The sequence below is a fragment of the Ostrinia nubilalis genome, chromosome 26, assembly GCF_963855985.1.
Source record: "Ostrinia nubilalis chromosome 26, ilOstNubi1.1, whole genome shotgun sequence".
NCBI classification, from domain to species: domain Eukaryota; kingdom Metazoa; phylum Arthropoda; class Insecta; order Lepidoptera; family Crambidae; genus Ostrinia; species Ostrinia nubilalis.
The window spans coordinates 10344211-10370556 of NC_087113.1; the positions used below are offsets into that span (position 1 = coordinate 10344211).

General features: G+C 44.8%; 1 protein-coding gene across 1 annotated transcript in view; it reads left to right on the forward strand.

Annotated features, from left to right (window-relative positions):
• The first annotated feature begins 1387 nt into the window (after positions 1-1387).
• LOC135084682 (dynamin-like 120 kDa protein, mitochondrial) overlaps positions 1388-26346 on the forward strand; it is a 60825-nt gene continuing 35866 nt past the window's right edge. Inside the window, exons 1-7 of the mRNA XM_063979453.1 lie at positions 1388-1712; positions 2122-2344; positions 13104-13239; positions 15103-15249; positions 16596-16682; positions 17484-17635; positions 21437-21618. Of these exons, the coding sequence (XP_063835523.1) occupies positions 1684-1712; positions 2122-2344; positions 13104-13239; positions 15103-15249; positions 16596-16682; positions 17484-17635; positions 21437-21618 (956 nt within the window). The 5' untranslated portion in view covers positions 1388-1683. The remainder of the gene's footprint in view (positions 1713-2121; positions 2345-13103; positions 13240-15102; positions 15250-16595; positions 16683-17483; positions 17636-21436; positions 21619-26346) is intronic.

A 26346-nucleotide genomic window follows, 5' to 3' on the forward strand; every position in this document is an offset into this window, starting at 1 on the left:
TAAAATACTCACCGAGCGATTTCAATGTTATCCGCTTCACAGAAAGAAAACCATCTAAATACACACCACTAATTATATATCACAACACACAGAAATGTTTCTCGTATCACTAGTTATAATTACAATAGAGGCGACTTTTTTGGAGCTTATTTTTTACGTAAATTAACTGTATCAAGCAGAAAATTTCAATACATTTTTTTGACGTTTTACTTTTTTTTGGTGCGGTGAGCTCATCAGCTGCGATGAAAACTACTACAGTGAACTAAATGGTAGAATTTATTTTCTGAATTGGACTGACTGAATAAAAGTTGCAAGGTTTATACAGGATGTCCGTAACTGAGTGTCTAGTAAGAAGAGTGTTTAATCAATCAAACATTTAGCTACTAAAAACACGATAACCTTTAGGTAGGTATAGGTAAATAAAATATCAGTAGGTAATTAAATGATCAGTCGTAAGTAACGTAATAACATTTGGTCAGAAAAAAACCGTATGGATATTGGCGTTAAATTAGTTGCATAACTGATCCAAACTTCATAAGTTATCAACTTTCCTCGCCTAAAAATAAAAAAATCAGCCTAAGAGAGCTGTAGTACATTTATTTTTATTTTAATTTGTAAATTGAATTTAGATTGTAAAGGTATGAAGGACTTAGTGTATATTACTCTGACATCTGACATCCATTAAAGAGTTGAGGAAGAAGATATTGATAGCTGCTGAACAAATAAAAACCTCACTTCCTTCCAACCCAATAGTGCAGGGTTTTCCAAACTATGGGTCGCGAGCGCGACCCAGTGGTGGGTCGTGGTGAGCGAATATTGAATGGGCCCTGCCTACCTGTAGAACGACACATCACCCTACCGATCCGAGTCCTTTATTTAGGTAATATTGGTAACAGTTAAATTTCCTATAGGTGGGTCCCGCCCGAGTTTGGGAACTTGTATTAGATGAGTCGTAGCCCAGACAACTTTGGAACCACTGCAATAGTGTATTTGAATCTGAATTTGTGTTCCGCTTTAGCGTAAGTGTGAGTAACGATTTCGCCTGAAAAATTTCGTCGCGCGACCTATAATCTTCACTTGATAATAAAAATCTTCTTGATTTTAACTCCTAACGTTAAAGAAGTAATAAAAATTAAATATAAACGAAAATAAGAGTAAAACGAGGTGTCCACTCCAGAATAAATAAATGTCTGCAAGCAAAACAGAGCGCACTTGTCTATCGACAATAATTCTTCGCTTGTGTTGATGATTGGTCTTGCTTGATGGCCTCAACCAACCCTCGTTGCGCTACTTATAAAATTGACACAAGCAAGAAAAACTGTTGAAAGAAATGGTAGTTTGTTTGGTAGTTTTTACTTTTTTTTAATACAAAGTCACAAGTTACACAATCTGTCAAAATATGTCCGTCAAAAATTGTCAAATGTCAAATGAAATAATCGAAAATGTTCTTGAAAAACTTAATTCATGAATTTTGAAAATGTGATGTGATTTATAATGATTTACATGTTGATTGTGTAATATATTTTCAATAAACTTTAACTTTACTATATCTAGTTCGTCCATCGTGATTATATTTTTGTTGTAAGGACCGGTAGAGGTTATAAAATAGATTTTCTTCAAAACACCTATTGGTTATGTTTATGCAATATTTCTTAGGAAGTAGCTGAAGAAATTACGTAAACAATGTCAAGAATACTGCACAATCGAATGAGGTAAAGGATTTCAATGTTGGTCGCCCATAATTTTCTATTTGTACTCCCAAACCGTATTTAATGCCTGGCTACATTGATTGTAGAAGTGTTAACTGATGCAAGGAAGAAGCCTTGTTCGATTCTTATTGAAGAACCGATAATATTCATGGCCTATATATGAATTTTCTTCAAATTTTGAACTTAGCTTGCTTTTGGCAAAGGAACAGAATAAAAATATTTGAAGTTATATTAGTTTGTTAAATAGACAAAAATGATGAAAACCCGGCAATTATCGTGTTAGTTTAAGATCTAGAGTAATGATAGTCACCCAGCATGGTGGTAACAAAATACTGTAACATTTAAAAGCTTCATCGATAAATTTCACTGTTTGTTTCTTTTTTTAAAAATTGACAAAATTTTCCGCCACCAGATCATCTCTAAGACGTTCAACGGCCTGGTCATGTGTAGACAAGCGTGCCGTAGCGTTCTCAGTATGGACGGGCCGGAGCATGTTGTTGCACAAACCGTTAGACCCGATCCAGATTCCCCGCAGACGGTACGGAATGCTGGTGGCTCGTGCCGTGAGGGGCATGCTGAAGATACGATACTTGCTGCTCGGTGGAGCTGTAGGCGGTGGGATGACGTTAAATAAGGTATTAAAATGTGTATTAATTTTAATTTTATTTATTAGGAAAATAAACAGCAACATTCTTAAAATAAAGATCTTAAACCATAATAATACTATTCCAACTAAAACATAAAACAGAACAATATTCCTTGGAACAATCTTAAACTTCTGATATGCCCATTAAATCTAAAAACTTATGATGTTTATTAGCACTAAGACTCTTTGTCAACAAATCAGCTGGCATGTTGGATGTTGAAACATAATCAAGTTTGACTTGACTATCATGCACACATTGCCTTACAAAATGATGTCTCACTTCTATATCGTCACCGTCGTGGCAGAATTAAATAACTGACAAAACCAAAGTTGCGAGATATTCACGTTTTTGTATTTTTTTTCGTTAAAAATGGCGATAACTTTTAAGGGTAAAAATATTTTACTGTCGGTCTTTTGATATTTTATACAGCAAATTTACCTTTATTAATTCAATATTCTTCGATGATGTTACTTTGTATTATTTTAAATAAAAAAATAAAAATGTAATTATTTAGTTTTGCCACAACCATATTTTACAAAAAAGTTGCAGTTATTCAGTTTTTGTATGTCACTTATTTAGTTTTACCACAACCAAGGTATTACAAAAACGAATATTTCCATTGAATAAGTACACTTGTTTAATTTTGCCACACTTTTATTGACCTAAATGTTGACTTATTTATTTTATTTTACTTGTTTTGTTGATGCGATTTTAGTCAAAATCTGTAAAATTGTTAAATAATTCTAAAATATACCTACTTATTCAATACTTATAAATGTTTAACAAATTGGTATGGTAACTATCAACATCAGATTCATATAACATTGAAATTAAATTGAAAGAACCAACATTGAAATGAATATCAAAATTAAAATAATCCAAAAACAATAAAACTGTAATAGGGATCTCTCCCTAGGGATCCATAGGGATCCCTTACCCTCAACGTCATGGCAGAACGACGTTCAATGTCTCTGCAGATCTCCGTTGACGCTAAGGCACATCGGCAGCTTAATAGACAGATATGGAAGTCCTTCCGACATGATGTTCGCAACTTTAATACAAATAGTATTAAAGAGACGATAGAGCGAAACCAAGGCTCCAAAGTGTTTGCACGAGACTACTCTATTGGGCGAAGCTAGCTGACAAAGCTGAAGACTGCGGAAGGTAGTGTAACGTCAACAAAAGCCGAGGTTCTGGGTGAGATTGAAAAGTTTTATGGACAGCTATATACCTCGACGAAGATATTGTGGATATCAGCATTATCAGCCTATATACAGGGTGGAAACGTTAAGTGATCTCACTCGATTATTTCTAAACTATACAAGATATCGAAAAACTGATTACTGATTCTGAAAGTGCTTCACAAGCTCTTTCAAACGGTACCAATAATAAGTTACAGAGTAAACTGGATCTATCCGAAAATTCAATGTTTCTAGCTTCCAAACATTTAGTAAAACCACATAATATTAAAAACTATACAAGTTATTAAAAAACTGGTTACTGATCCTGAAAGTGCTTCACGTGCTCTATCCAACGGTACCGATAATAGGTTACAAAATAAACTGCATCCATTCGAAAATTCAATGTTTCCAGCTTCCATACATTTAGTACAGCCACAGTCACGGCACTCATGTCTTGATAATATTATAGCAATTAAAGGCTAAAACCAATGTTTTCCAAGAATAATTTTATAAGAATATTTAATAAGAATGCAATTTACGAGTTCATTTGAAGTGTTTATTATTTAATAAAAAAAATTAATACTTCTAGTATTGTTTGGCTAGCATACATTTAGTATGGAAGCTTACAACATTTAATTTTCGGATAGATCCAGTTAATTCTGTAACCTATTATTGGTACCGTTGGATAGAGCTCGTGAAGCACTTTCAGGGTCAGTAACCAGTTTTTCGATATCTTGTATAGTTTAGAAATAATTGAATGAGATCACTTATCGTTTCCACCCTGTATACGAGATTAGGATGGCTCTCAAACACCTAAAGAACAACAAGGCAACGGGGGATGACGGAATAACCTCGGAGCTTCTGAACTCGGGTGGAACATCGATATTAACTTTAATATCGATCAAGTCCTTCAGAGACTATTTAACTTCGTCTTACTCCAGGGAACAACGCCAGAGGCATGGAACAGAAGCGTGGTGGTACCTACTCTTTTTCAAGAAAGGGGATAAAACCTTGCTGAAGAATTACTGACCAATCTCGCTTCTGAGTCATGTCTACAAGCTGTTTTCGAAAGTTATCACAAATGATCTCGCGCGTAGGATCGATGACTTCCAGCCTCCCGAACAAGCCGGTTTCTGAAAAGTATCGGTACATATCGAGGTGCTGAGTTGCTTGTACACGCCACCATGTTGGTCCGAGTACAGGAGTGGAGTACGAGAGCGATTCCTCTGCAGCGAGGCATGAGGGAGATGTTATATCTCCGGATCTCCGAAACTATTCACCGCTGCATTGGAAGACGCTTTCAAACTCCTTGAATAGAAAGGATTCGGCATAAACATCAACGACGAGTACATCACTCACCTTCGGTTTGCCGACGATATTGTGTGGTCATGGCAAAGTCATTGGAATACCTCGGCATAATGCTCGAAGACCTTAATCTCCCAAAAGGTAGGCCTTCGGGTGAACAACATGGAAAAACGAAGCTTTTGTCGAATGTTTATGTTGCGTCCTACCCAGTTTCGGTTAGGAGCTCGAATCTCGAGATTGTTGACAAGTATGTCTACCTCGGACAAACGTTTCAGCTAGGTAGAGAAAGAGGTCGAATCCAACTCAGCTGGGGAGCGTTCGGGAAACTACACAACATCCTTTCATCCAAAATATCTCAGTGCCTAAAGACGAAAATCTACAATCTGTATGTGTTACCACTGATGATATACGGCTCGGGAACGCGGCCTCTTACTATAGGCCTTATAAATAAGCTCAAAGTTGCACAGCGTGCGCTTTGAAGAGGGCTATGCTCGGTTTTTCTGTACAAGAGACAAGACACATAGTACGCAGAACTGACAGACGATGGGGCAGCAAGGTTCTGGAGTGGAGGGCACGTACCGGAAAGAACAACGTGGACTTCATAAAGGTAGCAAGAAAGCACTGGATGCAGACCGCCGGTCATATTGGAAATCATTGGGGGAGACCTATGTTCGACAGTGGACGTCCTATATGGCTGAAATGATGATGATGATGAAGGTAACTATCCAGATTCAACATCTGAGTAATGAATATTGAAATTAAAAGTAACATTTAAAGTAATGTTACAAAAATGAAATAAATCAAAAACACAATTGTACGAGTATTTTGAAGCAATGTTTCGGATCGAGATGTGGCAGAATTAAATAAAGTCACTTATTGACTTTCTTAGTACAAGTATTTTGAAGCAATGTTTCGCAGTGAGTTGTGGCAGAATTAAATAAAGTCACTTATTCAGTTTTGCCACGTAAATTCTACAACTGTTAGGGATATATTAAGTCTGCTACAGAGCAATAAACACAGTGGTTGGTAGTAACATAATAAATATATTGGTATCAAAGCACACGTAGAATATTTACAATAGAGAGTTCGGCACAGCCATTACACAGCTAAAAACAACATCACATTTGAATATAAATGACAGTTCTATCATAGCGGTTCCAGCTAGCCAGCTCTACGTTATACAGCATGAAGGTGCTCATCAACACACCCCCTCAACTCATGCTTTATACAAGGCACTAGAGTACGCGCAACCCTAACCCTTTACTCAGCAAGTGATGCCTTATACGAGGCAAAGGTTTGGTGAAAATATCTGCCAGCATATTTTCAGTTGCCAAATGTTCTAAAGTTATCGACTTATTGTCACGCAGCACATCCCTTATAAAGAAATGCCTAATGTCGATGTGCTTACTTTTCGCGTGATAAACACCGTGATCTTCAGCTAGACAGATAGCAGCCAAGTTATCAGCATGCATGCTTACCTTAGACCAATGGTGAAGACCAAGTTCCTTCAGTAAGCCATTCAAATACACTGCTTCTTTCATAGCTTCCGCTAAACTTACAAATTCAGCCTCACAAGTCGACGTCGCAACGATGCGTTGCTTTTGTGATGCCCATGAGATACCTGCTCCGCCTAAAATGAAAACATAGCCGGTAAAAGATCGTCTATCTGTTTCACAGTTACCCCAATCTGCATCCGCATAACCTTGAATGCACTTGCCCATCGGTTTAAATGTTAAACCCTGAGTAATCGTACCTTTTAGGTACCTAAGGATCCGCTTTGCAGCTCTCCAATGAGTTTCCTGAGGATTCTCTGAAAATTGTGCGAGTTTTGCCGTCGCGTTCGCGATATCTGGTCTAGTCGCTACGCTCAAGAACATAAGTGCCCCTATGAGTTCTCGAAACGGAAAAGACTTTCCTCCTTCATCCTTCTCTTTGCCACTCATAGCTATCTTTCCCATCTCCATTGGAGTTTGTACAGGACTACAGTCCTTCATGTTAAATCTCTTCAAAATGGTCTTTACATATCTCTCCTGTGACATGTGATATTCATTACCATTTTTCTTTATGTCGATCCCTAGACAAAAGGTTGCTTGGCCAAAGTCCTTTAGTTCAAACCTCTTTGCCAGTTCCTGCTTGAATTTATTTATGGTTTCTCTCTTGCGTGAAGCAATTAATATATCATCAACATAGATAACGACAAATAGGTCTGCTCCATTATTGTCACATTTATGATACATACAAGGTTCACTCACTGTTGGTCTCAAACCCATTTCTCTAAGTTTCATGTCCAGCTTCATATTCCACTGTCTTCCAGCTTGCTTGAGACCATATAACGACTTCTTCAAAAGACAGGTGTCACCCCCTGCTTTCATATTCTCAAGCATTTTCACAGCTCTTTTGCCTATTTCGCTTTTTCTGCCATCCAAGCTTATCAGCTTTTCTAAACTTTCTTTCAGCAGTTCTGGAATTCTCATATAAATATTCTCATCAAGATCTCCATTTAAATAAGCAGTATTTATATCTATCTGATCTATGTCCATGCCCATTTCAGCTGCTAAAGCAATCAATAGACGAACCGTTGCTATCCTAGCAACTGGGGCGAATGTCTTGAAGTAATCCAGACCATGTTGTTGACTATATCCTTTTGCGACAAGCCTGGCCTTCTTCTTTTCTGTTAAATCAACATTTACCTTCGTTGTTAACACATATCGACATCCAATGACATTTCGATCAGGTGGTTTCTTTACTATTTTCCATGTATCATTCTTCACTAAACTTCTTAACTCTGATAAAATTGCTTCTTCCCATTTGACTTTTTCATCACTTCCCAAAGCTTCCTTCAAAGTTGTCTCAATGGCTCCAGCAAAATAAACACAGTCACCATATTCTTCTTCCTGTGACTCACTGTCACTATTCTCTGTTTCTCTAACTTCAACCATATTAAAGATTTTTCGGGGGCGCCCAACGTGTCCTCTCTCAATCCTAGGTCTTCCAGGGCCTCTTTTCAAAGTGATATTCCAGTCAAATGTCTCATTTCTATCAGTAGTACTAGTAACTTCCGTATCTTCTGTGTTTAGTTCGTTTCTGAACGGTACATCTTGAGATCGATCTATTGGAACTTGAATATTCGAAGGTTGATCACTAAAGTGTGAACTACATTGTCTGTTGGACAATTCAAACTCGATAGTCTTCCGTTTATCAACACTATCTTGTTCACATTGCAGCTCAATAGATGGTTCTTTCAAAACTTCACTTTCAGTTTTCTTATCTTCCTGAAACTTGACGTCTCTTGACACCACTATTTTTCTTTTCTCGGATATCCACACCCTATAGCCACCAGATTCAGCCGGGTAGCCCACAAAAATGCCGGGAGAACTTCGTGCTGCGAACTTATCCTTTCCTGGCTCCTTTTCCAAAACATGAACTTTCGCACCGAATGTCCTGAAATAACCAATATTTACAGGTTTATTAAACAATTTTTCATATGGAATTTCTCCATTCAAGCTGCTAGTCGGACATCTGTTACGCAAATAACACGCGGTTGCAATAGCTTCCGCCCAAAAACTTGCTGGTAGACCAGAGGATAATAACATACATCTTGCCTTCTCCAGTAAGGTGCGATTCATCCGTTCTGCAATTCCATTACTCTGCGGTGAATACGGCGTAGTCAACCTCCTTTTTATTCCATTTTCTTGTAAAAATTTCGAAAAATCACTATTCACAAATTCCTTGCCATTATCGGAATGGAAATATTTTATTTGTTTACCTGTCAAATTTTCGATCTGACATTTAAATATTTTAAACTTTGACAAGACGTCACTTTTATTTTTCAACATAAAAACTTCACACCAACGAGTACAATCATCAATAAATGTAACAAAATATTTGTTTCCCGCATTTGATTGAACTCTCATTGGGCCTACCACATCAGAATAAATTATTTTTAACTTTTCGTCACATGGCTGACTGGACTTCACAAAAGGCAACGCAACCATCTTTCCCTTAGCACACACATCACAATCGCGCAATTCAGTATCAGACTTGGTGGCGTCTATACCCGATTTCTTCAGTACTTTCATAAGATCCCTAGCATTCAAATGTCCCATACGCTCATGCCATCTACACAAATCCACATCCTTATCTGATACTACAGATGCCGAAGCATCCTGCTCTCTCAGGTAATACAAATTACCTCTACGATCAGCAGTCAACTTAACTTCACCATCCTTAGTTGCATATGCTACATCACGTTTAAAAGTGACTATACAACCTCGATCAGTAAGTTTAGAAATCGAAATTAAGTTACTACGTAGATCAGGAACTAACAACGTATCTTCAAATTGGATTTTTCGCGTAATATCATCGTTACATGCTAATATCTTGACAGTACCCTTACCTTGCACGGTTGTCAAAGAATCAGTGGCTAATTTCAATTGTTGGTTACTTGGCAATATTTTATCAAACCTGCTTGCGTTGTTACACATGTGCGAGCTGCAACCGCTATCAAACAACCATTCCTGATGAAGACGCTTGGAATCAATAACTAAACAGTTATCTGAAACATGATACACAGTTAAAGCTTCATGTTCTACAGTCGAACACGACTCAACGCAACTAGATTCTGAAGGTTTCTGTTCTGAAGCCTGAGAAGACTTCTTTTTCTTGCAATCGGATGCCTTATGTCCAAAGTTATGACATTTGAAACATTTATACTTAAATTTTGTTTCAGGTCCAGTCCCATTCTTCTTCTGATGTTTATTTATATACATAGGTCCTTCTATCCTCTCAACTTGGGTATTGCCTCTCGAACTGTATTCTTCGATAATTTTCACCCTAAGTTGTTCAGGCTTTGGCAGCTCGTCTCTACTTTCAATGGCGCATCTGAAGTTCTCATAGCTTGCTGGTAAACTATACAGCAACATAATCGCTAAAAGATCATCATGGATCACGATGTCCATTTCTTCTAACTTATCGACAGCTTCAAAAAATAAATCAAGATGTTCGCATACGTTCTGATCCTCACTCATCTTGTGTAGCATGAGCCTTTTCATCAGGGTCGCTTTTTTCGCAGGTCCACGTGATACGAACAGACTCTCTAATTTCAGCCAAACCTCTCGTGCAGTCTTCAATCTTTTCACATGATGAACAACACTCGGATCCAATGACAAAATCAACTCCGATCTTGCCTTTCTGTCAGCAAAATCCCATGCTGTTGATAATGTCTCATCCGTGGGTTTTGACTTTTCTCCACTTACATATTCCCAAAAATCATTTCTGATCAATAGGGCTTCTACTTGCACTTTCCAACTATCATAGTTGTCTTTTCTCAATAACTCAATACGTACATTCGACATTCTGTTCACGTCACTTTATACGAAATTATTTTCACGACAAACTATTTTAAAATGTTACTTTGCTCTGGGGCTCTGGGCCCATAACCCTTGTTAGGGATATATTAAGTCTGCTACAGAGCAATAAACACAGTGGTTGGTAGTAACATAATAAATATATTGGTATCAAAGCACACGTAGAATATTTACAATAGAGAGTTCGGCACAGCCATTACACAGCTAAAAACAACATCACATTTGAATATAAATGACAGTTCTATCATAGCGGTTCCAGCTAGCCAGCTCTACGTTATACAGCATGAAGGTGCTCATCAACAACAACAAACAGAGTTGTAATTTATGGTCAATAGTTTCACTAAACTGAAGATATCTTTGGAAATATCATAGATATTGCCACGAGAGTAAGACCAAAATATAGGTAACACTTTCTACTATACATAAAGTGGAAAAAGTGGTTTTTGCCAAAAGTGTCAGTTATTTAATTCTGCCACGACGGTGACGATATGTTTTGTGCGCCTATGAAACAAAGGATTAACAGCCAACTTAAGTGAACTCTGACTATCACTATACAAACATATAGGTACATCACACATTGTTCCAAACATTTCACATAAAAGACTTTTCAAATACAGAGCCTCTTTACAAGACTCGGAGAGCCCCATATACTCGGCTTCTGTACTCGAAAGCGCGACAGTTCTCTGCTTTCTTGATTCATATGATACAACACATCCAGACATAATGAAACAGTACCCAGTATATGACCTTCTGTCTAAAGTGCATGATGCCCAATCAGCATCTACAAATCCATGCAATAATGAATTATTTTTCTTGTACACCAAACCATAACTTTTAGTTTTCTGTAAATACTTTAACAATCTCTTTAAATGCTTCCAATGAGTTTCATTAAAACAACTGTTAAACTGACTTAAATAACTTACACTAAAAGCTATGTCAGGTCTAGTCAATACAGATAAGTACATAAGGCTACCTACTAACTGTTGATATGGATATTTATTTTCACAACTATCAACATCCTTTTCCAACTTTAAATTCACTTCCATAGGTGTGTCTGAAGTGTAACAATTTGACATATTGAACTTATTCAAAATTGTGTTTATAGTATATTGTTCCTGGTCAACAGTTATAGTCTTTCATAACTTTAACTCTCATTCCTAGACATTGCTTTACCTGACCTAAATCTTTTATTTTAAATTTATTTACTAACTCACTTTTCATCTGATCATAAGAACTTTCACAGTTATAGAATATGAAAAAATCATCAACAAATAATGCAATAAATACTTTAACATCATTATTACACAACATAAAAAGACAAGGCTCATGATCAGATTTTTTATAACCTAAGTTCAACAAGCATTCCTCTACTCTGATATACCAGGCTCTGGCAGACTGTTTCAAGCCATACACTGCTCTATTTAGCTTTAACACTTTGTTATCACAATTTTCAAAATTTGAGCACTCTGGTATTTCCATATAGACATTTTCTTTTAAATAACCATTCAGAAATGCTGTAGGTACATCGAGATGATTAATTTTGAAATCATATTGAACACTTAAGGCAAATAAAAGTCTTAAAGTGGAATACCTCACTACCAGTGAGAAAGTCTCTGTGAAGTCGACACCCTTCTTCTGGGTAAAACCCTTGGCAACCAGTCTAGCCCTGAAGCGCACTCCACCATCGCTGTTTATTTTGACTTTGTCGCTTTGAGGAATTTCTTGCAATGAATGCACCTTCTGTTTTTACCTTAATATCCGTGCCCATATCTAAAAGCTTCGTCTTTATCGCATCAGCACACAGCTTCATCCCCGAGTGTTCGATCGCCATGATCATCGGACTGTACTTCTCTGGGAGACCCGCTAACAGCAAAGAGCCTACCCACTCGTCACTGATATCGAAACCAGTCCCCTTTAGCTTCTGTGCTGTTTCTACTAGCTGTGTAACATAACTAGTCATGGAATCACACGTCTCCAAGCGAATTGAGATCAGATTTCGCAGTAGATTGATCTTGCGTGTGAAGCCGGAGTCGTCAAACAGTGACTTCAATTTGTTCCACACTTTCAGCACTGTACTTTCCCCTTTAATGTGTACGTAAAGGGTGGGATCGATGGTCATGATCATCTTTGCTCTGGCTTTTCTGTCATTCTGTTCATCTAGCACTTCTTTACTAGACAAATCGACGCCTTCGAGGATCATAAAATTTTCAACTGCAAATGCCCAGTCGTCGTAATTCCCACGCCCTTTCAGTTTAGGAACGTTTACTGAGTAATTTCCTGACATTTTACTACTGAACACTGCGAAAATACTTGATAAAAACTGATAAAAACGGGTCTGGGCCCATAACCTATTGAAACTACACAATGGCGGATAACAGACTGTTTTTTATTTTATTTCTTTTCCATATTTAAACAGGTTACAGAGGCTATGACACTAGGTAGCGCTAGTTTAGTTCGTTACACTTTTAACAAATAACACAAATATAATCTTCTTCAAAACAATTTTTAAGAATGAAAGAGAGAATCATCATAATTACTTTGCATAGCAAGATACACATAACCGTCATTTGTCATACTTAATACCCAACAATTTAATTGCCTCAACTTTGGGATCTGAAACATGGCTATTAGGAGCCACTTTTGAGCATTTATCATGTTTGTAGTCTCATAATTTACGAATTACCTAATATTTAATCAAATTAACTAATAATTAATTAGGTGCCTGGATGCGAGCGGCGCAAGATCGGTCTTCGTGGAAATCCTTGGGGGAGGCCTTTGTCCAGCAGTGGACGTCTTTCGGCTGAAACAAACGAACGAACTAATAATATACACTTGCAAAATAAGAAACAACATGCTAGCATTTGATGCACTAAACTTTAAACTTTCCTCTTCCAGAAATACACCGAATGGAAAGATGGCCTCCCAGACATGGGGTGGTTGAACGACCTGCTGCCTGACAACGAACAGTGGGACCGATTCACCACGACACTCATCTCAGCCAAAGAAAAGATTGGCGATCAACTTCAAATCGGTAAGATTGATAAAACCAGTAGATTATACAGTACAGAATTCTTGGTATCGTGCTAGATTCAAAAAGACATTGTTGAATATTAGTTTAGCCCATTATATCAATTTATCTAATGTATTTTGACGGTAGAACATAAAATGCTGTAGTTAAAATTGTGAAGTCAACTTTTTGAGAGTTTGGTAATAATAGAAGGTATGTCTTTCTCAGAAATGTATAAGTAGATTACTATGTAATTTAGAAATCTGCAAAACCTTTAAAATTAGGTATTATCCTGTCTTGGTGACTTGAAGAAAGTTTTTTATAAACTTCATGTGTGGTCACATCTCTGGATCTCAAAAATGTAAGTTGAAAAGTCACTTAAATACTGTGAAGTTGACCAGCTAGAAGAAGAATACCAAGATTAAAATCTCCTAGGGTAGGGAGTAAGTAGACTAGGTGTTTTATGTGTACTTTTTAAGTATCCAGTAGTCCAGACTCCAGATACACTTTTCCTGTCCTCAAAAAAAGTATTTCGCGGATATAATGTAACTACTTCCACCTGCTTCCCCAATCAATGGGATATCCTTTATTGTTTTTCGCTATACTTGAGCAAGTTCCTCTATGCGGTCCTCCTCCTCCTCCTCCTTCTGTTGAAGGTCGCCCTTGCTAGGTGTTCCTTTGACGTAAGTCGAGCGTGTGAACTGTGTCGCTCCATTTTTCTATGGAGTGCCACGTTATTGTCCTAGATATTGCCACTGTGAAAGGTGAGGATATAAACCCCTAGTTCCTCGTACTTAGAAGTGTAGAACCCCTGCCCTGTCGAAGGTAGAGAGTGACGTTGTCCCACGCCCCCGCTAGGTGTCCCTCTGACGCTGTCGGTACACGCAGATCCGCGGCTGCGCGACACTTGCGCCAAATCCTAGACCGATAGCAGGATGAAGATAGATAGCAGGGTCTACCCCCAATTACTCTATTATGGCCTTAGAAGCGTAGGACTAATACCCCAAAGATCCCCGTCCTGTGGAAGGTGTAGAAAGTGACGTTGTCCCTCGCCCCGCTAGGTGTCCCTCTGACGCTGTCGCTGCACGCAGATCCACGGCTGCGCGACACGAGCTGTGAACAGTGTCGCTCCATCTTTCTGATAAGCGCCACACGCCCGCAATCTTAGACCTTATTGCTAGCAAGATGAGGATATGTACCCTATCTAGAAGTGTAGGACCTTGCCCTGTGGAAGGTGTAGAGAGTGACGTTGTCCCTCGCCCCCGCTATGTGTCCCTTTGACGCTGTCGCTGCACGCAGATCCGCGACTTCGCGACACCGGCTCTGGACAGTATTGCTCCATCTTTCTGATGAGCACCACACGCTCGCAATCCTAGACCTTACTGAGCAAGGTAAGGATATAAATTGTATACCCTCCTTTGAGATGTAGGACTTCCGCCCCTTCGAAGGTGTAGAGACGTAGTGAATGACGTTGTCCCCCGCCCCGCTAGGTGTCCTTCTGATGCTGTCGGTGCACTTTTTTCTGATGAGCGCCACACGCCCCCAATCCTAAATATCATTGCTAGCTATTGTAGATGAGGGTATAATATGCCGCTCTTAAGAGGTGTAGAACCCCCTTCCCTGTCGAAGGTAGAGAGTGACGTTGTCCCTCGCCCCGCTAGGTGTCCCTCGGACGCTGTCGGTGCACGCAGATCTTTGGCTTTGCGACACGGGTTGTGAAGTGTCAGTCCATTTTTCTGATAAGCGCCACACGCCCGCAACGCAATAAGGTCTAGCTTACTGCTAGCAAGATGAAGATAAATACTCCATCTCATCTAAAAGTGTAGGACCCCTGCCTATCCGAAGGTGTAGAGACGTAGAGAGTGACGTTGTCCCTCGCCCCGCTAGGTGTCCCTCTGACGCTGTCGCTGCACGCAGATCCGCGGCTGCGCGAGGCGGGCGTCGCACGCGCGGCGGAACTCCGCGAGTGGCTTGCGCAGCGCTACGAGGACGCCGTCGCGGCCGCCGCGGCCAATAACGCGGCCAGCCATATAGGTGAGGCCGGCGCGTTTGTTACCGATCTGTGACCGTTTGCTACTAAAGTCCGGTCGCCGAGCTGATAGAATTTCGTCCAATGACCCCAAGCTACCCATCCTTATCGCTCGACTGTGAGACGGGCGGCCGCAGTGAGTGTGCGAGCGCGACAGCAATATAATTACGCGCGAGCGATAAAGATGAGTAGCTTGGGGTCATTGGACGAAATTCTACGTGCTCGGCGACCGAGCTTTACCAAAAATAAAAACAACATAAGAGCAAAATAAATGTTTTTACCAAATTGGTCTCTGCTCAGTATGAGGCCACAACATACTCGCAATGCGACTACTTAGTATAGATCGCGCAGCGAAAGTTGAGGTGAACACATACATCGATATAAGATTTGTAGTCTTATTCACGTAACAAAACTTTAACGACAACAAAACACTGAGTGCGATCCTATCGAGTAATCATTCTATGAAAATGACCCTTTTGAATACGGATTTAGAACTGTTTTTCAATGGGACGACTTCTGAACGTTACCGAGATCTTGACTGTCAAAATACGTGGATTAGGCCATTGAATACAGAACACATTACAAATTCAAGTTAAAATAACGAATACACCAGCTACCTCGCTCTCGCTAAATGTGTGCAAGCGAGAAAGAAAACACTTGTCTTTTAGACTACGCAAGTCGTCAGCGCGACCAGCGTATGAGCGTACTATACAGATACAAATCTTTGTGTTGATCGTCTCAACTCTTTTTGCGCTAACTATACAATCTACACGATTACGACTGTCACAAAAATATACAAACCGAATTGAGAACTCCTTCTTTTTGAAGTCGGTTAAATAAGATCGGTAATAAGCGTGCCGGCAGGAATTGACTCCGCTTGGTTGTTGCTTGGTTTCTGTTTTATGCTTTTTATGCCTCTTTTGTTATTTGTTGCTGCATTGTAGAATCCTGGATGAGAAGGTATTTAATTTCCAAGTGAGAATTATTACTAATTACTCTTTACTTACTAACTGAGCCAATTCAATGATCTAACTTTGCCCAAACTCTTTCTTTCAAATGCCTAATTGTGAAAGTAATCTTTGAATTCCTTTCTAAAGTCTAGAACCTTTCTTTTCTAACGAATTTTTCAACATGTGTAACTTCTTCATGACAACTTCTTAGTTTTTGTTGCTTTTTTGCAATATTTCCAAAACAATTTTTGCTTTATTTTTTACCGCAACAACGCTTCTTGGTTTTGTTAATATTTTTGCATAAATTTTATTATTTATTTACGATAAGTATTGTCTGCTCTCTCTTTCATATAGCTATTTCATTTTCATCATGTGTAAGCTATCTCTTTCTCCCCATCCAGAACCGGCGCCGAAGATCGTAAATAACCTTCAGAGTCGACCTGCACCGTCGCCAAGCAAATCATCTGGAGAGGAAAGCACTTCTTACGGTGAGTTGATGAAAATAATACAATTTTATCTGTTACTAGCTGACCCGGCGAACTTCGTTCCGCAATTATTATTTTTTTTGTACAAACCGTTTTTTCGGCGTTTAGATCTTCACTGGACTACGAAAAACATTTCATAATTTTTTTTTTCTAAAACTTGCATAGGCAGTAAATGATCGAATGAATTTGATTGAATCCTCGCTGAGCTTTGCGCCGTTGACTCTCTTGCGCCACAAAGTCCCCTGCTTGTTAGATTATCGTGTTTTGACTATCTTTATCGACATACAAATGTATTCTATCGCGTCTCTTATTTCTTAATTAGTATTTAATCCAGAGAAATAGTTACGCGTTCTGACGAGTCACAAAAATTATCTCAATGAGGGTTTTCGCGATTGAAAAATCCGCCAGATGGCAATACGTAGACGCGAGGTCCAAATGCTGCATGATTGGTTATTTTTGACATGACATTGACAGATATGTCAAAATCCACCAATCACGCAGCAGTCAGACCCTACATCCACGTCCCGCCATCTGGCGGATTTTTCAATCGCGAAAACCCTCATTGACTGGTGGCGTTAACTAGCATACTAGAAATTATAAACAGTCCTGCGTAGTAATATTAGTAATGGACAGTCCTGCGTAGTAAGGACCGCTCGTTGTCCTACAGTGACAGAATAGACAGAAAGCCCTTGTCAGACTACGCAAGACGTCAGCACAGCGAGCATATACAGTTACAAATCTTTGCTTGTATTGGTCGCCTGAACTCTCGCTGCGCGACCTATAACGACATTTCTATTGCTTCAGAAAAGCGCGTCCACGCCTTGCAAGAAGAAGTGCTAGCGCTTCAAGCGAGGTACCAGCGCGAGCTTCAACGCTTGGAGCAGGAGAACCGCGAGCTTCGTCAGCAGAACATGCTGCTTCGTCAGGGCCGCGCGCCGCCCACTAGGAAGGCCAAGGTACGAACTATTCCCACCTTTTAGGACTATTACCACATCCCATTCCCACCTCTCGTCCCCACCACTGCAACTCCATTGTAGAAAGAATCTACAGCTAGAGGTACGGCACTCTCGCCGCTACTTGCAACTCCTGTGTAGCCAGGATCTACAGCCTGAGTTATTGGACTATTCCCCTATATTCTCACCTCTCACCCTACCACTGCAACTCCTGTGAAGCTAGGATCTACAGCTTGAAGTACTAGACTCTTCTAACCTGCCAGACTATTCCCACCTCCCAGGATTATTCCCACTTTTTGTCGCTACCTGCAACTCCTGTGTAGCTAGGATCTACGGCCTGATGTACTGGACTATTCCCACCTCTTGTCCCCACCACTGTAACTCCTTTTCAGCCAGTATCTACAGCCTGAAGTACACTATTCCCACCTCTCGTTCCCACCTGCAACTCCTGTTCAGCCAGGATCTACAGCCTGAGGTACTGGACTATAGTCCAGGGTATACTAAGTTCGTACGCCTTGCAAGAGGAGGTGTTAGCGCTTCAAGCGAGGTACCAGCGCGAGCTGCAGCGCTTGGAGCAGGAGAACCGCGAGCTTCGTCAGCAAAACATGCTGCTACGCTAAGGTCGCGCGCCGCCCACTAGGAAGGCCAAGGTACGAACTATTCCCACCTTTCAGGACTATTCCCACCTCTCAGACTATTCCCACCTCCCAGACTATTCCCATCTCTCGTCCCCACCACTACAACTCCATTGTAGAAAGGATCTACAGCTTAAGGTACTGAACTATTCCCACCTCGTCCCCAACATTGCAACTCCTGTTCAGTCAGTATCTACAGCCTGAAGTACACTATTCCCACCTCTCGTTCCCACCTGCAACTCCTGTTCAGCCAGCCTGAGGTACTGGACTATAGTCCAGGGTATACTAAGTTCGTACGCCTTGCAAGAGGAGGTGTTAGCGCTTCAAGCGAGATACCAGCGCGAGCTGCAGCGCTTGGAGCAGGAGAACCGCGAGCTTCGTCAGCAGAACATGCTGCTTCGTCAGGGCCGCGCGCCGCCCACTAGGAAGGCCAAGGTACGAACTATTCCCACCTTTCAGGACTATTCCCACTTCCCAGGATCATTCCCACCTCTCGTCCCCACCACTGCAACTCATGTGAAGCTTAGATCTACAGCCTGAAGTACACTATTCCCACATCTAGTTCCCTCCTGCAATTTCTGTGTAGCTAGAATCTACAGCCTGAGGTACTGGACTATTCCCACCTCTTGTCCCCACCACTGCAACTCCTTTTCAGCCAGGATCTACAGCCTGAGGTACTGGACTATAGTCCAGGGTATACTAAGTTCGTACGCCTTGCAAGAGGAGGTGTTAGCGCTTCAAGCGAGGTACCAGCGCGAGCTTCAACGCTTGGAGCAGGAGAACCGCGAGCTTCGTCAGCAGAATATGCTGCTTCGTCAGGGCCGCGCGCCGCCCACTAGGAAGGCCAAGGTACGAACTATTCCCACCTCTCAGGACTATTCCCACATCCCATTCCCACCTCTCTGGTCTGGTGCCATTGCAACTCCTGTGTAGCTAGGATCTACAGCCTTAGGTACTGGACTATACCCAGCTCGTACGCTTGCAAGAGGAGGTGTTAGCGCTTCAAGCGCGGTACCAGCGCGAGCTTCATCAGCAGAACATGCTGCTTCGTCAGGGCCGCGCGCCGCCCACTAGGAAGGCCAAGGTACTGGGGTATTCCCATCTCGCAGGACTATTCCCACCTCTTGTCCCCATCTCCAATTCCTGTGTAGCTAAGATCTACAGCTTGAGGTTCTGGACTGTTCCCTCCTCTCGTTACCACTGCAACTCCTGTGTAGCCAGGATCTAGTCTGAGGTACTGGACTATTCCCACCTCTTGTCCTCAACACTGCAACTTTTGTGCAGACAAGATCTACAGCCTGAAGTACTAGACTATTCCCACCTCTCATCCCTACATGCAACTCCAGTGTAGCCAGGATCTATAGCCTGAAGTACACTATTCCCGCCTCCCGTTCCCACCTGCAACTCCTGTTCAGCCAGGATCTACAGCCTGAGGTACTGGACTATAGTCCAGGGTATACTAAGTTCGTACGCCTTGCAAGAGGAGGTGCTAGCGCTTCAAGCGAGATACCAGCGCGAGCTTCAACGCTTGGAGCAGGAGAACCGCGAGCTTCGTCAGCAGAACATGCTGCTTCGTCAGGGCCGCGCGCCGCCCACTAGGAAGGCCAAGGTACGAACTATTCCCACCTTTTAGGACTATTCCCACCTCCCAGGACTATTCCCACCTCCCAGACTATTCCCATCTCTCGTCACCACCTGCAATTCCTGCGTAGCTAGGATCTACAGCTTGAGGTACGGGACTGTTTATATTCCCACATCTCATCCCCACCATTGCAACTCCTGTTCAGCCAGGATCTACAACCTGAGGTACTGGACTATTCTCACCTCTCGTCTCCACTTGCAACTTTTGTGTAGTTAGTATCTACAGCCTTAGGTACTGGACTATTCCCACCTCTCGTCCCCATTACAGCAACTCCTGTGTAGCTAGGTTTTACAGCCTGAAATCCACTATTCCCACCTATCGTCCCCACCATTGCAATTCCTGTGTAACCAGGATCTACAGCCTTAGGTACTGGACTATTCCCATCTCTTGTCCCCATTTGCAACTCCTGTGTGGTTAAGATACTGCCTGAGGTACTGGACTATATCTAGTTCGCACGCTTGCAAGAGGAGGTGCTAGAGCTTCAAGCGAGATTCCAGCGCGTGCGTCAAGGCCGCGCGCCGCCCACTAGGAAGGCCAAGGTACCAACTGCTGTGGGTTCCGTAGGGCTTCAACTCAACGCCGTTTCTAGTCGCTGTCTCTGTCGCTTATGCTGGCATCTCGCTTTGCATAAAAAAGACGGAAACATCTTTGAAAAAAGTTATAGGGTTTGTAGGGCCACTCCCTAACGCCTTTAAGGGTCTATCTGTCATAATCATTCAAGGTGACATGGTTTGGCGTGATCCCTGTCATGCAAAGCAAAATATTTATTTCGAAACAATAAATAATGTCTTCTTCAAATAACAACTTCGGTGAATGTGCGAAAGAATTACACGAACTAATTCCACCAGCCCTTCCATCATTGCGGATCCAGACGCAGGTTAGCGTACCATCCCTATATTGTCGACATTCCACCAGCTCGCACTAAGCGTTTCGATGACTCTTTTATAATGCGAACAGCTAGGGACTGGAATTCGCTGCCTGCTGCTGTCTTTCCTTAAGACTATAATCCGGGCCTTTTCAAGGCGAGAGTGAATAGGCACTTACAGGGCAGATATGTACCATCTTAGACAGCATCCCACTTAACACCAGGTGTGATTGTGGTCAAACACCTGCCTTGACTTACTTGACTTATGGTCCTATGTTCCCTAGATGGGGCAGAGGGCGTCCACAACGGTCCTCCATCTCGTTCGGTCTTGAGCTTCTCGCTTGATCTCGCTCCAGGTCTTGCCGATCTTCTTCGCCTCGTCCGCTACAGTGCGCCGCCAAGTTTGCCTGGGTCGACCACGTTTGCGTTTTCCTTGGGGATTCCAATCCAGAGCCTGCTTAGGGATGTGATCGGGGTCCCCTCGGAGAGTGTGGCCAATCCAGTTCCACTTGCGGCGCTTGATCTGCTGGTCGATCGGAATTTCGTGGCAGCAACACCTGCCCTGCCATGCATAAAAAAATAATTTTAGCTTTATTCAATTTGTTATGTTATACTCGTCTTTCAATAAAGTATTATATTTAACGGGCTAACGTTCTCCACAGCGTTCGCTCATCGACATGTACAGCGCTGTCCTGGACGAGCTGTCGGGCTGGGACGCGGGCGAGACGGACCGGCTGCCGCGCGTGGTGGTGGTGGGCGACCAGTCCGCCGGCAAGACCTCCGTGCTGGAGATGATCGCGCAGGCCAGGATCTTCCCGCGGGGGGCTGGCGAGATGTGCACCAGGTAGCTCCACAGGCCCCGTCCATCTAGCCTCATGGGACCCGCCCATCTGACCCAACAGGCTCCGCCCCACCTTGTTTCTTAAGATGATCGCGCAAGCGAGGATATTCCTGCGAGGTGCTGGCGAGATGTGCACTAGATAAGCCCCGCCCAAACCAAAGCCTCACCCATCTACCTCACAAGCCCCGCCCATCTGGAGCCATAGGTCCCGCCTCCGCGCTCGAGATGAATGCGAATGATCTTCCCGCGTGGCGCCAGAAATATGTGCACAAGGTAGGCTGTTACAGGCCGCGCAGCGAGAGTTGGGACGAAGACGCTATAGCTTACGCAGCGACACACTATAATCAGGCAGCGAGAGTTGAGGCGACACGCTATAGGTCGCGCAGAGACGAGGCGAACACGCTATAGGTCGCGCAGCGGGAGTAAAAGCAAACACGCTATAGGTCGCGCAGCGGGAGTTGAGGCGACACGCTATAGGTCGCGCAGCGGGAGTAAAAGCAAACACGCTATAGGTCGCGCAGCGGAAGTAAAAGCAAACACGCTATAGGTCGCGCAGCGGAAGTAAAAGCAAACACGCTATAGGTCGCGCAGCGGAAGTAAAAGCAAACACGCTATAGGTCGCGCAGCGGAAGTAAAAGCAAACACGCTATAGGTCGCGCAGCGGAAGTAAAAGCAAACACGCTATAGGTCGCGCAGCGGAAGTAAAAGCAAACACGCTATAGGTCGCGCAGAGACGAGGCGAACACGCTATAGGTCGCGCAGCGGGAGTAAAAGCAAACACGCTATAGGTCGCGCAGCGGGAGTTGAGGCGACACGCTATAGGTCGCGCAGCGGGAGTAAAAGCAAACACGCTATAGGTCGCGCAGCGGAAGTAAAAGCAAACACGCTATAGGTCGCGCAGCGGAAGTAAAAGCAAACACGCTATAGGTCGCGCAGCGGAAGTAAAAGCAAACACGCTATAGGTCGCGCAGCGGAAGTAAAAGCAAACACGCTATAGGTCGCGCAGAGACGAGGCGAACACGCTATAGGTCGCGCAGCGGGAGTAAAAGCAAACACGCTATAGGTCGCGCAGCGGGAGTAAAAGCAAACACGCTATAGGTCGCGCAGCGGAAGTAAAAGCAAACACGCTATAGGTCGCGCAGCGGAAGTAAAAGCAAACACGCTATAGGTCGCGCAGAGACGAGGCGAACACGCTATAGGTCGCGCAGCGGGAGTAAAAGCAAACACGCTATAGGTCGCGCAGCGGAAGTAAAAGCAAACACGCTATAGGTCGCGCAGCGGGAGTAAAAGCAAACACGCTATAGGTCGCGCAGCGGAAGTAAAAGCAAACACGCTATAGGTCGCGCAGAGACGAGGCGAACACGCTATAGGTCGCGCAGAGTCGGGTCGAACACGCTATAGGTCGCACAGTAACAGTATAGGTCGTGCTGCGCTCGCTATCGCCATGTACAGCGCTGTCCTGGACGAGCTGTCGGGCTGGGACGCGGGCGAGACGGACCGGCTGCCGCGCGTGGTGGTGGTGGGCGACCAGTCCGCCGGCAAGACCTCCGTGCTGGAGATGATCGCGCAGGCCAGGATCTTCCCGCGGGGGGCTGGCGAGATGTGCACTAGGTAGGTCCACAGGCCCCACTCATTTAGTCCCATAGGCTCCACCCACATTGCCCCATAGGCCCAAGATACCACGCTCAAGATGATAGCTCAGGCCAGGATCTTCCCGTGAGGGGCTGGCGAGATGTGCACTAGGTAGGTCCACAGGCCCCACTCATTTAGTCCCATAGGCTCCACCCACATTGCCCCATAGGCCCAAGATACCACGCTCAAGATGATAGCTCAGGCCAGGATCTTCCCGCGAGGCACTGGCGAGATGTGCACCAGGTAGGTCCACAGGCCCCGCCCATCTGGACCCATAGGACCCGCCCATCTGACCCCAACAGACCCCGCCCCTCCTTGTTTCTTAAGGTGATCGCGCAAGCGAGGATATTCCCGCGCCGCGCTGGAGATATATGCACTAGGTAGGCTTTCTCAGGTTGCGCAGCGAGAGTTAGGACGAAGACGCTATAGCTTGCGCAGCGAGAATTGAGGCGAACACACTATAAACCAGGCAGCGAGAGTTGGGACGAAAATGCTATAGGTTGCGCAGCGAGAGATGGGACAAACACGCTATAGGTCGCTCAGACAAAGTTGAGGTAAACAGTATAGGTCGTGCTGCGCTCGCTATCGCCATGCACAGCGCGGTCCTGGACGAGCTGTCGGGCTGGGACGCGGGCGAGACGGACCGGCTGCCGCGCGTGGTGGTGGTGGGCGACCAGTCCGCCGGCAAGACCTCCGTGCTGGAGATGATCGCGCAGGCCAGGATCTTCCCGCGGGGGGCCGGCGAGATGTGCACCAGGTAGGTCCACAGGCCCCACCCATCTAGCCTCATGGGACCCGCCCACTTGACCCCACAGGCCCCGCCCCTCCTTGTTTCTTAAGATGATCGCGCAAGCGAGGATATTCCCGCGCTGCGGAATGTGCACTAGGTAGGTTGTCACAGGTCGCGCAGCGAGAGTTGGGACGAAGACGCTATAGCTTGCGCAGCGAGAGTTGAGGCGAACACACTATAAACCAGGCAGCGAGAGTTGAGTCGACCACGTTAAATAGGTCGCGCAGCGAGAATCGAGGCGAACACACTATAAACCAGGCAGCAAGAGTTGGGACGAAGATGCTATAGCTTGCACAGCGACTACAGCGACACACTATAATCAGGCAGCGAGAGTCGATGCGAACACGCTATAGGTCGCGCAGTCAAAGTTGAGGTAAACAGTATAGGTCGTGCTGCGCTCGCTATCGACATGTACAGCACAGTCCTAGACAAGCTGTCGGGCTGGGACGCGGGCGAGACGGACCGGCTGCCGCGCGTGGTGGTGGTGGGCGACCAGTCCGCCGGCAAGACCTCCGTGCTGGAGATGATCGCGCAGGCCAGGATCTTCCCGCGAGGGGCTGGCGAGATGTGCACTAGGTAGGCCCCGCCCACTTGATTCCACAGGCTCCACCCATCTATCTTACAGGCTCCGCCCATCTGGAGCCATAGGTCCCGTCTCCGCGCTCGAGATGATTGCGAATGATCTTCCCGCGTGGCGCCAGAAATATGTGCACAAGGTAAGCTGTTACAGGCCGCGCAGCGAGACTTGGGACGAAGACGCTATAGCTTGCGCAGCGACACACTATAATCAGGCAGCGAGAAATGAGACGAACACGCTATAGGTCGCGCAGCGGGAGTTGAGGCGACACGCTATAGGTCGCGCAGCGGGAGTTGAGGCGACACGCTATAGGTCGCGCAGCGGGAGTTGAGGCGACACGCTATAGGTCGCGCAGCGGGAGTTGAGGCGACACGCTATAGGTCGCGCAACGGGAGTTGAGGCGACACGCTATAGGTCGCGCAGCGGGAGTTGGGACAAACACGCTATAAATCGCGCAGCGAGAGTTGAGGCGACACGCTATAGGTCGCGCAGCGGCAGTTGAGGCGACACGCTATAGGTCGCGCAACGGGAGTCGAGACGACACGCTATTGGTCGCGCAATCAAAGCTTAGATAAACAGTATAGGTCGTGCTGCGCTCGCTATCGCCATGCACAGCGCAGTCCTGGACGAGCTGTCGGGCTGGGACGCGGGCGAGACGGACCGGCTGCCGCGCGTGGTGGTGGTGGGCGACCAGTCCGCCGGCAAGACCTCCGTGCTGGAGATGATCGCGCAGGCCAGGATCTTCCCGCGAGGGGCTGGCGAGATGTGTACTAGGTAGGCCCCGCTTTCTTGAGCCCACAGACCCCGCCCATCTGGTCCATTTGGCTCCACAGGGGCCCCGCCCATCTGACCCCACAGGCCCCGCCACACCTTGTTTCTTAAGGTGATCGTTCAAGCGAGGATATTCCCGCGCGGCGTTGGCGAGATATGCACTAGGTAGGCTTTCTCAGGTTGCGCAGCGAGAGTTGGGACGAAGACGCTATAGCTTGCGCAGCAAGAGTTGAGGCGAACACACTATAAACCAGGCAGCGAGAGTTGGGACGAAGACGCTATAGCTTGCGCAGCGAGAATTGAGGCGAACAGACTATAAACCAGGCAGCGAGAGTTGGGGCGAACACGCTATAAATCGCGCAGCGAGAGTTGAGATAAACAGTTCAGGTCGTGCTGCGCTCGCTATCGCCATGCACAGCGCTGTCCTGGACGAGCTGTCGGGCTGGGACGCGGGCGAGACGGACCGGCTGCCGCGCGTGGTGGTGGTGGGCGACCAGTCCGCCGGCAAGACCTCCGTGCTGGAGATGATCGCGCAGGCCAGGATCTTCCCGCGAGGGGCCGGCGAGATGTGCACCAGGTGGGTCCACAGGCCCCACTCATTTAGTCCCATAGGCTCCACCCACATTGCCCCATAGGCCCAAGATACCACGCTCAAGATGATCGCGCAGGTCAGGATCTTCCCGCGAGGTGCTGGCGAGATGTGTACCAGGTAGGTCCACAGGCCCCACCCATCTAGCTTACAGGACCTGCCCACCTGACCCCATAGACCCCGCCCCTCCTTGTTTCTTAAGGTGATCGTTCAAGCAAGTATAGGTCCCGCCCATCTAGCTCACCTGGATCCATAGGCTCCACCCACATTACCCTGTAGGCTCCACCTCCGTGCTGGAGATGATCGCGCAGGCCAGGATCTTCCCGCGAGGGGCTGGCGAGATGTGCACCAGGTAGCTCCACAGGCCCCGCC